This window comes from Eulemur rufifrons, chromosome 8 (assembly GCF_041146395.1).
Source record: "Eulemur rufifrons isolate Redbay chromosome 8, OSU_ERuf_1, whole genome shotgun sequence".
Taxonomy (NCBI): Eukaryota; Metazoa; Chordata; class Mammalia; order Primates; family Lemuridae; genus Eulemur; species Eulemur rufifrons.
In genome coordinates, this window is record NC_090990.1 from 47,396,578 (window position 1) to 47,410,879 (window position 14,302).

Sequence of the window (14,302 nt, forward strand, 5' to 3'; positions counted from 1 at the left end):
TCCATCAATTGATGAGTGGATAAACAAAATGTGCTACATACGATAGAATACTATTCAGTCATAAAAAGGAGTGACGTACTGATATATGCTAAAATATGCATGAACCATGAAAATACATGCTAATTGAAGAAGCCAAATATTGTATAACTCCATTTATGTGAAATGTTCAGAAAAGGCAATAATATAGAGAGACAGACAGACGGAAAGTAGATTAGTGGTTGCCTGGGGCTTGGGGTGAAAAATAAGGAATGACTGTAAACTGGCACAAGGAATTTTTTGGGATGATGGAAATTGTGAATTGTGGATGATGGTTTCATAACAAGAAATATGCTAAAAATCATTTAATTACACACTGAAAATGAATGAGTTTTATGGTATGTAAAGTACCTCAATATACTTTTTTTTTTTTTTTTTTAAGAGTCTGGCTATGATTGGAACTGCTCTGTGAAGATAAGGGAAGGAAAAACAGTTTATTAGAGAAAGAAGGATGATGACAGGAAAAAGAGGAGAGCTGCAGTGGAGTTACTGAAAAAGTTTTGCACCCTGAGACCCCAAACCACAATCACTGTATCTTAGGCAAAGATTATGAAAATCATTAAATGGTTGATATGACTGAAGGAGTTAGTTCAGTTTTTTGGTGTCTCAGGGCGAACCAAGAACAGCTCGTGATGATGCAAGAGTACAGAAAGGATAAGAAAGCCAAAAAACAAAAATAAAAACCAAGAAGACATCCTTGGAAGGGCTATGAGTGGGCACTAAGGTCTGAGCTAAATCTGAAAAAGTTAAGGGACAGAGAAGCCACAGCTAGCTGGCATCAAGTTACACTGGTTTTCTTTGTATTTCACCAGTTCCATTTAAATTGCAGGTAGGATAGCTGGCTATACTGCCATATATTTAAATAATTATAGCAATGTGGAACAACCTAAAATGACTATTTTAAAGACATCAGTTGTTTTGGTGGTGACCAGCACTTTTATTCTCCTTTAGGTTAAAAACTCCTTCTTTCTGGTAAGGAACTTATTCCTTGAAATTTCAGTGGGGCTAACACCATCACATCTCTCCCCCAAGCCATAGAGAATGGCATGTGAGCCAGGACTGGCTAGACTCTCCCATGTTCCTAAACATGGTAATTATTTCAAGGAAGGACATGTGACTGAAGCCAGACAAATAAATGAATCCTTGGATCTTTTCTGGCAGAGCTAAACTGGTAGAATTTGAGCCCGGGGCTGTCAAATCACATTGTAACCATTTTGTGAAAAATCTATCCAAGACATGAAGATAAGAGGCCTGCTGACATCATCTGTATTCCTGGACCTGATGTACTCAGTTACAAGAGTCAACACTTTTGTGTGTGTGAAAATTAATCAATTTTGGTTTTTTGTCACTTAACAACGAAAACAATCGCCTATGTAAAAAGTCACTGGAAAAAGTAGTGAGACACCCAGAGTGGTTGCCAAAGGGAACCAAATGATGCAATGACAAAGTAAAGGGGAGAGAATTGAACTAAAGAGATTGAATTGACTGGAATGCAGGAAAAAGCAGGCAGATAAATTCCCTCTTTTTCCAGACTCCCACTCATCTGAGGAACTATTTCTCCACCCAGAGATGTCCTGTGTGGCCAAGCAAGCATACCTACCAAACAATCTCTCTCCAATTCTTTGTGAAGCAGTGGCCAGAGAGATAACATATCACCTTATATTGTTTCCCATCTTTCTCTGCCTCATTTTCCTTTTCCCTCATTCCTGATGCCCAGGGATTGTGCTCCCCAAATAAAGCATCAATTCTTAACTCATATCTCATGCTCCATTTTCTAGCGAATCCAGACTAAAAGAATATCTGCAGATAACCCTCAGTAATCATTAGGCTTAATAGTGAAGAACAAAATATTTTACCTTTGAGATCATAAATAAAACAAAGATGTTCAATATTAATGCAATGTTGAATAGAAATAGTAATAATTTGCACAGTAATGCAAGATAATAGTCTGCAGAGCAAGACAAAAAAATAAATAAATCAGTTACAAGGATTGGAAAGGAAGAAACAAAAACATCATGATTCTTAGATCAGATGGTTGTCTACACAGAAAATACAAAGGAATACCCAGATACATTTTTAGAATGAACAAGAATTTAGCAAGGTATAGTTAGATATAACATTGTTATACCTAGAAATAAATCTAGCAAAAGATATGTATGAACCCAGAAAAAATTATAAAATTTCATTGTACAATATAAAGAATACCTAAACCATGGGTCATGGACTGGAAACTCAATATTGTAAGGCTATCATTTGTAAGGCTATACCCAAAGTGATGTATAGATCCAACGTTATACCAATCAAATCCAAAGAGGGTTTTGCAGTTTTTTGTTTTGTTCTTGTTTTTGGTAGATTCTAAAAATCTACCTGGAAATTCAAAGGGCTAAGAGCAGTTAAAATATTCCACACCTCAGTATACCCTAGAGAAATTTATGTGTATGTGTATCAGAATATATGTACAGGAAATGTTCATAGGAATATTGTTTCTAACAGTCAAAAAGTGGGAACAATCCAAATGTTCATTTACTATAGAATGAGTAGATCATAGTATGTTTATACAAGGAAATACTTTAAAGCAATGAAAATGAATGAACTTCAATTACTCACAATAATATAAATGAATCTCACAAATAAAATTGTATGCAAAATAAGACAGAAAAGCAAACAAATATACAACACGATTCCATCCAAATAACTTTAAAAAGAGAAAAAACTATATTGCTTACGAATGCATTCATAGATGTTAAGATTAAAGAAAAGCAAGGAAATGGTTTTCCAAAAAGTCAGGATAGTGGATTGGAGTAGTCTGAAGAATGGGCAAGATTTAGAAAAGAAGAAGGATATATCACAAATGAAAAAACAGCAGAACAATTATAAAGATGGAAATGAAGATACCATTTGTGGGGGTCCAGTGAAAACACCACATTGACTGGAGAAAAACATGTAAACTAGAGAAGTCAATGAGAGGAGGACCACATTCTAAGTAACCTTAAAAATACAAGAAAGAGTTTGGATCTGACACTATAAGAAGCCACTAAACATTACTGAACAAAATAATGTCACCATGAAAGCTAGCAGGTAGACTTAATGTGCAAAACATTTGAATTAGAGGAGGGAAAAACCAAATCAGCTACGACTGTTGTGAAGTAATGAAGGATGCTCCATGGTGGCAAGGTGGCTTCATTCAAACGCTTCTCAGGTGTCCAGTAACCACAAGACTCTGTGCTAAGCACTAGAGATAAAAAGTCAAGTCCTAGACCTGCCAAAAATGAGCTCTGAAAAGCAGTATAAACATAGGACAGGGTGAGTGGGGGGAAACATGAGAAATTTTTTAGAAGGTAGCTCATGAAATCAGTGGTAAGGGAAAAAAAAAGTCAAAGGTTCCTAACCCTCAAATTCTATAATTCAAGTACACATAAGGGAAGCACATCCATACAGCCCAAGGATTAATGATGAGGTAAACAAGCAGGAAGTAGTCATGACTATACCACATACATGGGTGACATGTGACAAGAGAAGAAAAAGGAATGATTGGTTGGCAGCTAGAAATGCCAGAAGACTCAACTCTTCTTTGTTTTCTGATGAGAAAGGCAAAATAAGTCTTACAGTTTAAGGGGAAGGTCTACAAAAAGGAATAGATTGAAGATGTTAGAAAGAAAAGAAAAAATTATGGGATCAAGATTCTGAGGGCAGTGGCAAGGTATGGATTTCAAAGTATAATAAAATGGGTAAACTTTAGGGACAAGAGACCTTTCAGGCTCAAGGGAAAGATGGTTAAAAAACATACTGAGACAGTAGTATGCTAAACTTAAAATGAAGGACTTGGTCGGGCACAGTGACTCAAGCCTGTACTCCCAGCACTTTGGGAGGCCAAGGCAGGCGGACTGCTTGACCCAAGAGATCAAGGCTGCAGTGAGCTGTGATCATGCCACGGCATTACACTTCGGCCTGGGCGACAGATACCTTGTCTCCACAAAAAAAACAAAACAAAACAGAGCAACAACAAAAAAGAAAACTCATGCTAGTCTCAAACTTTTCAGTAATAGATGAGATAGGGAAACAAAAATGTTAAATGAGAAATGTTTAGAGTAAACCTCTCTCAAACCAAGGTCAAGTCTGAACTATTCTAGTCTCCCACTAATACTACTCTGCAACTCAGGAGCAAGAAGTAGGTTAGATATTCTGCATTAAGAATTAGTGAGAAGTGAAGTATCACAAGAATGGAAAAACAAGCACAACATGTACTCACCATCAAATTGGTATTAACTGATCAATACTTATGTGTACATATAATAGTAACATTCAGTGGGTGTTGGGCAGGTGAGATGTGGGAGGAGGGGATGAGTATATTCACACCTAATGGGTATGGTGTGCACTGTCTGGGGGATGGACATGCTTGAAGCTCTGACTCGGATGGGACAAAGGCAATATATGTAACCTAAACATTTGTACCCCCGTAATATGCTGAAATAAAAAAATAAAATAAATTAAAAGAATTAGTGAGATGAGGACTGGGCATGGTGGCTCACACCTGCAATCCCAGCACTTTGGGAGGCTGAGGTGGGAGGATCACTTGAGGCCAGGACTTCAAGACCAGCCAGGGAAATAGTGATACCCCATCTCTACAAAACAAAACAAGAAAATTAGCTGGGTGTGGTGGCTGGAATCCCAGCTACTTGGAAAGCTGAGGTGGGAGGATCCCTTGAGCCCAGGAATTCCAGCTTGGGTAACAGAGGAAGACCCTGTCTCTATTTAAAAAAAAAAAGAAGAATTAGTGAGATGAGTACAACAAAAGATCAGGGAAGTATTTGTGTCCAAAGAAATGAAAAAGCACTGAAGTAGTTGATAATATATGGAACTATGAATTGAACAAAGTAGATCCTGCATATTAAAAAATTGGGCATATCTGGCCAAATTACTAACAGACACAAGACTAAAAACAACTGAAGTGTTAAATAAGCCTATATCCAGGAAATCCTACTCGTGTAAGATTTTCTTCAGAAATAAAGATCTAATGGAAACCCTTAATTAAATTATGCATCTTAGACAGCAAAGTGATACCCAATTACTAAAGGAAAGACTAAGAAAGCAAACACAACTTTTGGGATGCTAACAGTGGCACTGTTAGGAAACCTGGAATTGTCACAGAAAAATACTTTGCAGAAAGAAAATATAGCCAAATAAAAAGAATATTAGATTTGAAATCAGAGGACAAGGATTTGAATCCCAATTTAGGCAAATAATGTCACTCTTTCTAGACCTCAATTCCTCATCTGGAAAATGGTAATACGAAAAAGTAAATAATATAGGAATAATAATAGTAGTAACATTTTTTGAATATTTATGTTCCAGGCACAGTCCTAACTGTTTCACATGTATTAGGTCATTTCATCCTCATATTAACTTTATTGAGGCTAACTCCATGTTTCTGATGAGGAAACCAAGACAGAAAGGTTATATCAACTGCACAGAATTACACAGCTATTATGTGATGTAGGCAGAATTTCAACCTGTGCAATCTGACTCCAGAGCCTATATTCTTTTTTTCTTTTTTTTTTTTCCAGATAGGGTCTCACTCTGTTGCCCTGGCTAGAATGCAGTGGCATCATCATAGCTCGCTGCAACCTCAAATTCCTGAACTCAAGCAATCCTCCTGCCTCGGCCTCCCAATTAGCTGAGACTGTGGGTGCATGCCACCACATCTGGCTAATTTTTTTAATTTTTTGTAGAAATGGGGTCTTGCTATGTTACCTGGGCTGGTCTCGAATTCCTGGGCTCAAGCGATCTTCCCACCTCAGCCTCTCAAAGTGCTAGGATTATAGGTGTGAGCTACCATGCCTGGCCCCTATATTATTCACTATGTTCTTCTGACTCTCTGGGCTATAAATATAAGAATATAGTAAATAGTGCTTTAAGTGTACACAAATGTTCATTATCAATGTTGAGTATCAAGTGACAGGACAAGGTAATCCAAATAAAATCCTAGACCATTAATCTACAAACAGTCAACATTCTATAAATGCATGGGCCTTGTCCTCAAAAAGCAGGGAGGGCAAGCCAAGCAGAGTGACTCATGCCTGTAATCTTAGCACTCTGGGAGGCAGAGGCTGGGGGATCACTTGAAGCCAGGCATTTGAAACCAGCCTGAAAAACATAGTAAGACCCCCATCTCTGCAAAAAAAAGAAAGAAAGAAAAAAGAAGCTGAGCATGGTAGCGCACACCTGTAGTCAGAGCTAGTCAGGAGGCTGAGGCAGGAGGATCGCTTAAGCCCAAAGGTTTGAGGTTTCAGTAAGCTATGATGATGACACTGCACTCTAGCCCAGACAACACGGGGAGATACTGTCTCAAAAAAAAAAAAAAAAAAACCAGGGAGGCAGACAAGTAAAGAGGACAGTTATTTGATATAGACAAAATAGGACAAAATATACATGCTGTTTTGCAATGATTAGCTGAAGTAAGTGGTGTAATCAGTGATACAAGAATAAAGAGCCCTCAGAAATCACCAAACCACAGCCTCAAAAAATAACAGCACTAAATGCAAAAGGCCAAAAAAAACTGAGCCAGAAAAGAGATCATTATAATTCTTTTTAAAGTAAAAGTTTCTGAACAATCTTGAAGCTTTAAAAAGAAATAAGATTTCAAACAGCAATAGGCTTTCACAGAGCAACAAATTTCATATATGCATAGGAAAAGATTAGCATTTCCAACAAATGGTCCTAAGCCACATCATAAATATTATAACTAAAAAATAGTTGAGGCCAGGCACAGTGGCTCACGCCAGTAATCCCAGCACTTTGGGAGGCTAAGGTGGAACGATCACTTGAGCCCAGGAGTTCGAGACCAGCCTGGGCAACACAGCAAGACTCCTTCTCTACAAAAAAAAAAAAAAAAAGGCTAGGAGCAGTAGCTCACGCCTGTAATCCTAGCACTCTGGGAGGCCAAGGCAGGAGAATTATTTGAGCTCAGGAGTTCAAGAGCAGTCTGAGCAAAAGCAAGACCCCATCTTTACAAAAAAAGAAAAATTAGCCAGGCGTGGTGACGCATGCCTGTAGTCCCAGCTACTCAGGGGGCTGGGGCAGGAGGATCCCTTGAGCCCAGGAGTTTGGGGTTGCAGTGAGGTACGATGATGCCATTGCATTCCAGTTAGGGCAACAGTATGAGACTCTTATCTCCAAATAATTAATTAAAAAATTTTAAAAATTAAAAAACTAGCCTGGTGTGGTGGGGCATGCCTATAATCCTAGCTACTTGGGAGGCTGAGGTGGGAGGACAAATTGAGCCCAGGAATTTGAGGCTGCAGTGAACTATGATGATATGACTGCACTCTAGCCTGGGCAACAGAGTGAGACCTTGTCCCTATTAAAAAAATAATAGTTGATACTGGGCACTATAACATATAAAGCACTGTTCTAAGCACTTAAGAAGTATCCATTTATTTAATCCATTTAATCCTCACACTAACCCTATGAGGTAAGTCCTAATATTATGCTCATTTTATAGATCGGGAAAATAAGGCAGAAATAGGGTCAAGTGACTTGCCCAAGTTTACTCAGTGAGGGCAATGCTGGGGTATCAAAGCCAGGAAGTTCTCCTCCAGAATATATGTTACACTTCCACTACTAGAAAAACAAGAAGCAGAACGAGAATTTATTCAGAAGTATTATTTGATCATATTTGCTAAAAAAGAGGAAAGTACCTTTCATTCACAATAAACAGGTAATTCATTACTTACAGCAGCTCTGTCCCTGGCTTTCTCTCCAACTTAAGCTTGCACATTTTTTCTAGACAATCTCATCAACTCCCCTGGCATCAAATACAATCTACTTGCTGATGACTCTCAAATTTATAATAGATCTCCAGCCCAATCCCTCTTCTGCATCTTAAACCTACACCAAAAACCTAATAGATATTTTTCTCTGAATGATTCATGAGCACCTCAAAATCAACATGTCCAAAACTGAATTATCATCTCCATCCCACTTCATCTCCCACTCTCAAACCCCTTCCTCCTGTACACCCTTACCCCAGTGACTGTCACCATCATCTACCTGGTTGCCCAAGTTAGAAACCTGGATGTCATGCCAGACTCCTCAGTCTTCCTCCTCTTTCATGCCCAATCAATTACCGATCACTACCATGTCTATCTCCTAAGTGTCTTTCCAATCAGTGCATGTCTCTTCATTCTCATTGCCTTACTTAATTTTATAACTTTACAAGGCTATCCTTCTTTGTACTTTGTGTTGTTGAGCACAACTGATTATCTTTTTTTCTAGTGGTTATGTCCTGTCCCATCTGATGGCAAACTCCATTAATAGAGAACCATGTATACATTTCTTAGCTAACTCTATAATGTGTAAATCAGCACAATGACTTCAGGGATAAATTTTTGGTTCTATTAAAAAGAAATTAATACTAAGAATGCATGTCAAATAACACATCATTTTTTAGAAGATTACTGCCATCAGAAATAAGACCCACTTATTTTACAAAAAAAAAATTTCCTATCACAAATCCATATACCAACTATTACAAGTGTTCAATGACAGCTATATGGGCCATGCACTATGCTAAGTGTATTACACAAATTATGCCATCTACTGTCCACAACAACCCTATAGGCTGGGTACTATTATTATCCCTATTTTCCAGATGAGGAAACTAAATAAACCTAGGCCCAACAACTTGGACAATGTTCCAAGTTAGAAAACAACAGTCAGAATCTGAACCCATATCAGAGTAACAGGAGAGCCCATTCTCTTAAGCACTTACTATTTTGTCTCTGAAGGAGAAAACGAAATACTTGTTTTAAAGCTACAAAGAAAAAAAGCACAGAGCTTTTAGGAGTAACACTATGGAAGTCGACAGTTAAGAAAGGACCTTTTTAAAGGGAAGTCCACAAATCTTTAAGAAATGTCAGCAAACTAAAAAGATTCAGAGCCACAGAAATGCAACTGTCAAAAAAAAGTAATTCATTTGAATATTTCCTTTCTTGGGACATCATAATTCACAGAAATATGGTTGTATTAAAACCAAAAATGTCTACTGTCTTATACATAAGTATATCACACAAAGAAATTTCACAAATATTAGAATCCTCCACTGTAATTCAATTTTTATTTGGAGGGACGGAGGAAGAAAGGTGGCAAGCAACCACCACAAGTAGGTAAAAGGCTCGGAAACCTCAACCTTGATCACTTGCTTACTTCCAGACCCCTAAAATATGAGTGAAAGGGGCAATGTATAAAGAACACTATCATCCATCTTCCTCTGGTGTTGCGAGAAACACAGCCGCACAGTTAAATTCACTAAGATCAGCAAAGATTAAGCTTCAGCCTACAATTCGTCAAGGACTCGGCAGCTGCACTCAGAAGGTGCAGACCACAGCTCTCAACTTTTCATTTTGGCCATCCGTTTTAAATCCTGGGTGCACAAGCCCACTTTGAACTGGGCCCCAGCGTGCAAAGAGGGTTCCTGTCAGATTTCTCAGGAAGGGTGAGAGGCGTGAAGGAGGGGCGGCCTCCCACCCGCCCGGAGCCCACCGCGCGCCGCTCCTTTTGTTGGGGTGGAGAGGAGGGCGGACCCCGCACCCTCCCGGGGGCAAACAGAGGGTGGGCGGAGAGACGAATGGGGCGAAACGCGGCGGCGGCCCCCAGCCAGCCCGGGGGTGGGGACACAAAGAATTTGGGAACCGGCCGACGAGGTCCTCCACCCGCCCTTCCATAAACCGCCGCGAAACTCCAGGCCCAGGCCACCGAGGAGTCGGCAGAGGCGGGCGCGCTGGCGTCCTCGGCCCCCTGCGCTCCCGGCGAAGGCTCAGCCGCCGGCGGGGGCTGAAGGCCAGGGTAGGAGGGCGGCGCGAGGCGCCCGCAGCAACCGCGAACCCCCGCCGCCCCTCAGCCCAGCCGCGGGCCAGGCCGCAGGATCCCGGCGCCCGCCTCGCCACACCCACCCGCCTCCTAGGCCTGGCCCGGGAGGGCTCTCCGGCTCTCCCTCTGGCTGCGGCGGCGCGCCCCACGCCCGAGATTTACCTGCTGATCTTCTGGGCGAAGGCGCGGCGTTCGGCCATGGCTGCTGAGGCGGCGGAGGCGGCGGCGGGCTGGGCGCGGACCGGCGGGCGCGTGCCTCCTCGCTAGCGCTCCCTCCCTCGCGGCCTCCGCCAGTCCCGGCTCCGGACCTGGGAGGTTGGGGCTGGCGGCCGGAGCCGGGAACGAGCCCTGCCGTAATGCTCCTTAGAGGCGCGCACCGAGAAACCGCTCCTCCCCCAGTGCGTCAATCCCGGCGGGAGCCCCGGCTTCAGAAGGCGGCCGCGGCCGGCTGGAGCCGAGGGGAAGAATGGAGCGTGGAGGAACCCGGACGCCAGCGCTGGCCGCCTCGTTGCCGCGGGGCCTGCACGACCGAAAGGTCGCGGCGAGAAGCCAGAGAGAGGCCGGCGACCTGGCGAGGCAAGAAAATAAGATAACCAAATGCGTGGGGGGAGCTTGGCTTTCCCGAAAAGGAACAGAAGGAAATGGAAGATGGGCTTTGCCGCCAAGGATGAGTGGGGTTCGTGTTCCTGCAGCGCGCATTCCGAGCAGTTTAAAGCACCTTCTTTACTGCTTCGACCTCGTGAATGCGGCCTGACTAGAGAAACAATTTTTTTTTTTTTTTTACAGAAAAACAGCCAAAAAGACTTTTATCTTGCAGAGGTAACAATAGTAATAATAGTTGACTTGTGGTGCTTAGCCAGGCACTGGATTAAAGTTTTACACGCATGATCTTAATCATCACAATAACACTTTGAAGTAGGTTGTTATTCCATTTTAGAAGGAAATTGGCTCAGAGAAGCTAAGTGACCGGCCCCAGGTCGCACAGATGGTAAACTCTTCCAGTGAGGTTCAAACTCAGAGCCCAGGCCTTTTCTTTGAGAGACAGTTGCTTTTGTATTAATAATACTCCTCATGAGTCCATTACTTGGCCCCTTTGGATCATTTTATACATATATCTATATCCAGGTGAGCTCTAATGTTCTGCGCCATTTTGATGTTCTGTTAAATAATCTCTGTGTTTATCGCTGAAACCACTGCCCATAATATCCTATAAAATAAGAGACTAGCAGAAATCATGTCTTATTCTGTTGTAATCCCATAGTATCTAGACTATTTGGCTTCTAATGCATATTTGCTAATTACTGAAGTTATGGTAAATTAAGAAGAATATTTTGGTTTCTTGTAGTACCTTTCCTCTTAAGTATTGCAAGAATTTAATATTATATTTATTTATTGTTAGTATTATATTCTCAGTGTGACCTTGTGGAATATGTTGGATACCTATTTTCCTATCTTTCACCATTGGTAAATTATATCTTGGAGCCTTAAGGTCACTTGTCCAGAGTCACACAAACTGAGTTAGAGGTGAAAGCCTCCATTAGTCAGATCTGTAACTTCCTGTCTACTACTGTAACATCTGTGAAAGGCTTAGCATATTTGTGTAACAGTGCTCATTCCAGTAACACACTGCTTTTGTTTATTTGTTTTAGAGACAAGTTCTCCCTGTGTTGCCCAGGCTGGAGTGCTGTGGCTATGCACAGGCCCTGTCATCGCACACTACAGCAGAGAACTCCTGGGCTGAAGCGATCCTGATCCTCCTGCCTCAGCCTCCAGAGTAGCTGGGACTACAGGCTCGCACCACCATACCCTCCAGTAACACACTGCTTTTAAATACTTGTTTACTGGGGGAAAAGGTAGTCTGTTAGGAGAGTACGTATATTTAACCCCTACCTAAGTGTAGAGCCCACCTAGGTATTCTAAAAAATACAAAAGTGAACTAGACACTGTCCTACACTCAGAATGTTTGAGTCCATTGGGAAAAATGAAAACGGCTATCAAAGAACTATAAGTCTAGGCTACCACTGTACCTGGCCTTTAAGACCCTCCATGACAGGAACCTGTGGTGTTTTGCCATTTCCTTACTATGTGACCTTGAACAAGTTACTTAACCTCATCTTTAAAATGGGGGAAATAACTGTACCTACTTGAAAAGGTATTGTGAAGATTTATAAACTTAATTCATAAAAACTTCTTAGAACTTACTCCTGGTAAGTACTATATGTATTAGCTATTGTTATTATCACTGTTATTATCATTATTCATCCTATACTTAAGCTTGTCCTGGGTTCTTGATAGTCACTGTATCAGTTGTCTGCTCTCATACTCCCTGCCAGATGTTGTATGCCTTTATCTCTGCTCTCCAAACATCTTTTCACTACTCTGTTAGAGAACTGACCACATTTTGCTTTGAATAGTTCTTTGTGTATATGACTCACTAGTTGCCAAAGTGTCTGAAAGGACATTGCATGCACTGTGCAGCTCACTGGAAACATTTAGAGCAGGAAGAGGCCAAGCAGGACCAAGCGGTAGGCAGGGTATTCAGACTCTTGGGAACACTCCAAGCAGAAGGGGTGGCCCCCACCTCTAGGGAAGAGCTGGTAGTCACAGACCAAGTCCAGTGTGACCTGGCATCCCTGCCCCACAGGGGTTCAACCTCAGGGAAATAAATGGAACTTAGCAATGGGAGTGAAAGTAGAATTGCGTTAGTCGACTAACATCCATGTTCCCCACACCACCCTCTACACACACACACACACACACACACACACACACACACACAGGTCTCAATCCACTGTAATTCTGTGTAGCTCATACCTCCCGATCCCCCATTTAAAGGGTGAGCATTTGACCTAAGCCTGGCCAAGCAGAGCAGCACATTCCCCTGGCTTCTGTGACTCAATTTGGGGACAGACACATGAATTAAGCCAAGACAGTTAGACCCACCCAGAATTAGAAATTGCATTTGCTATAACTAGGGGACTCTATCTGAAGAAAGCCTATGTGAGAGTGAAGTCAAGCACAGCAGAGAAGAGAGCAAAAATTTGGAAAAGATGAACTGCTTTTAACATGACTTGAACCTTGAATTTTGCAGTTACATAAACGAATAATGTGCTACATTTTTTTTTTTTTGGTCTATTTTGGGTTGAGTTTTCTGAGCAGTTCAAAGAGTCTTACCTGTTACAGGCCTTTATTTAGTCAATTAATATTCATTAGATACCCACGATACTAGATCCTCGAGATACAATGGTAAATAAGACATTATTTCTGTCTTCAATGAGTTTATAGTCTAGTTGAAGAGACAAGTAAGTAAACAGTATGTTACATGCTGAGACAGAAAAAATTTGGGAAGCTATTTGAGTACATGTAAGTTCTCAATAGCATCAGTTCTCAGCATTGGGTGAAGACTAGCTTTTCACCAAAATGTTTATTTGATATGAGGTGGTAAAAAATGGGTAGAGTTTAGCCCCACGTTTAACCTTCTCATAACCTTGCAGAAAGGCTGGCTGGAACTCTGGGAGCATCAGAGGCCCAACCACTGACTGATTGGATTCAGGACCCAAGTTCCCCACTGATGAGAAGAAACTACTTACCCAGGTCCAGGAACAATTTGGCAGAATAGCCCCGAAACAATGAGTTTGGGGCTTACATTAGGTAAGAAAGCCTCAGAACAGTTTTCTCATTAGACATACAACTGTACTAATGTCTCAAGCAGAAGACTTAGGAATAAGACAGGGAAAAAAAAGAAAAATGGGGGGAAAGTCATATGAGTTTCACATTTTAACTGATACCAAACTCAGGTTTCCCCCTTTAATATAGCACTAAGGAGGATTATGGAAGAGCATGGGCAAGGTTCTAACAGCACAGTAGAAAGGAGTAGAGTTTTTATGTCATGAAGGATAGATTTCTGGCTTTGCAGGTGGAATACATGTTCTCTATTGGGATTTTGAGGGGCAGAGAGAGCGGTTGGGCTTTTATGAAGCACTACTGGTTTTATACAATAAGAACAGCATGGAGCTCCTTTCCCTAGAAACCTCTAGCAAGGCCAAATGAGTGTGGCCCAGACAAAGGGAGGACTAGGGCATGATACGTGGGTTTACCCCTACCCCAAACTAAAGCCCAGGAGTTGAGCACTAAATCTAAGCTAGGGATGCTTTTGCCTGGCCTTGTCCTCTGTCCTTCACTCTCTCTCTTAAAATGTAGCAAATGTAATTTTGGCAAGGGGCAATTCAGGGATCATAAACCTGGCCATACTTCACAATAAATAGCACCCATGTTTAATCTGTTATAATACTCAGTATACTATCTGATTATTGCCTTTTAATCTGTATACCCTATTTGACTTGATCTCTTGTTCACCATTGTATTTCTAGTATCTAATACATTGCCTGATCCATTATAA

General features: G+C 41.3%; 1 protein-coding gene across 6 annotated transcripts in view; it reads right to left on the bottom strand.

The window, feature by feature from the left end:
- Nucleotides 1–10,213, bottom strand: part of DOCK7 (dedicator of cytokinesis 7) — a 205,606-nt gene extending 195,393 nt beyond the window's left edge. For all 6 annotated transcript variants that reach the window (XM_069480085.1, XM_069480084.1, XM_069480083.1 and 3 more), the window contains exon 1: nucleotides 10,066–10,213. In XM_069480085.1, coding sequence (XP_069336186.1) covers nucleotides 10,066–10,103 — 38 coding nt within the window. In that variant the 5' untranslated portion in view covers nucleotides 10,104–10,213. The remainder of the gene's footprint in view (nucleotides 1–10,065) is intronic.
- Between the last annotated feature and the right edge of the window lie 4,089 nt (nucleotides 10,214–14,302).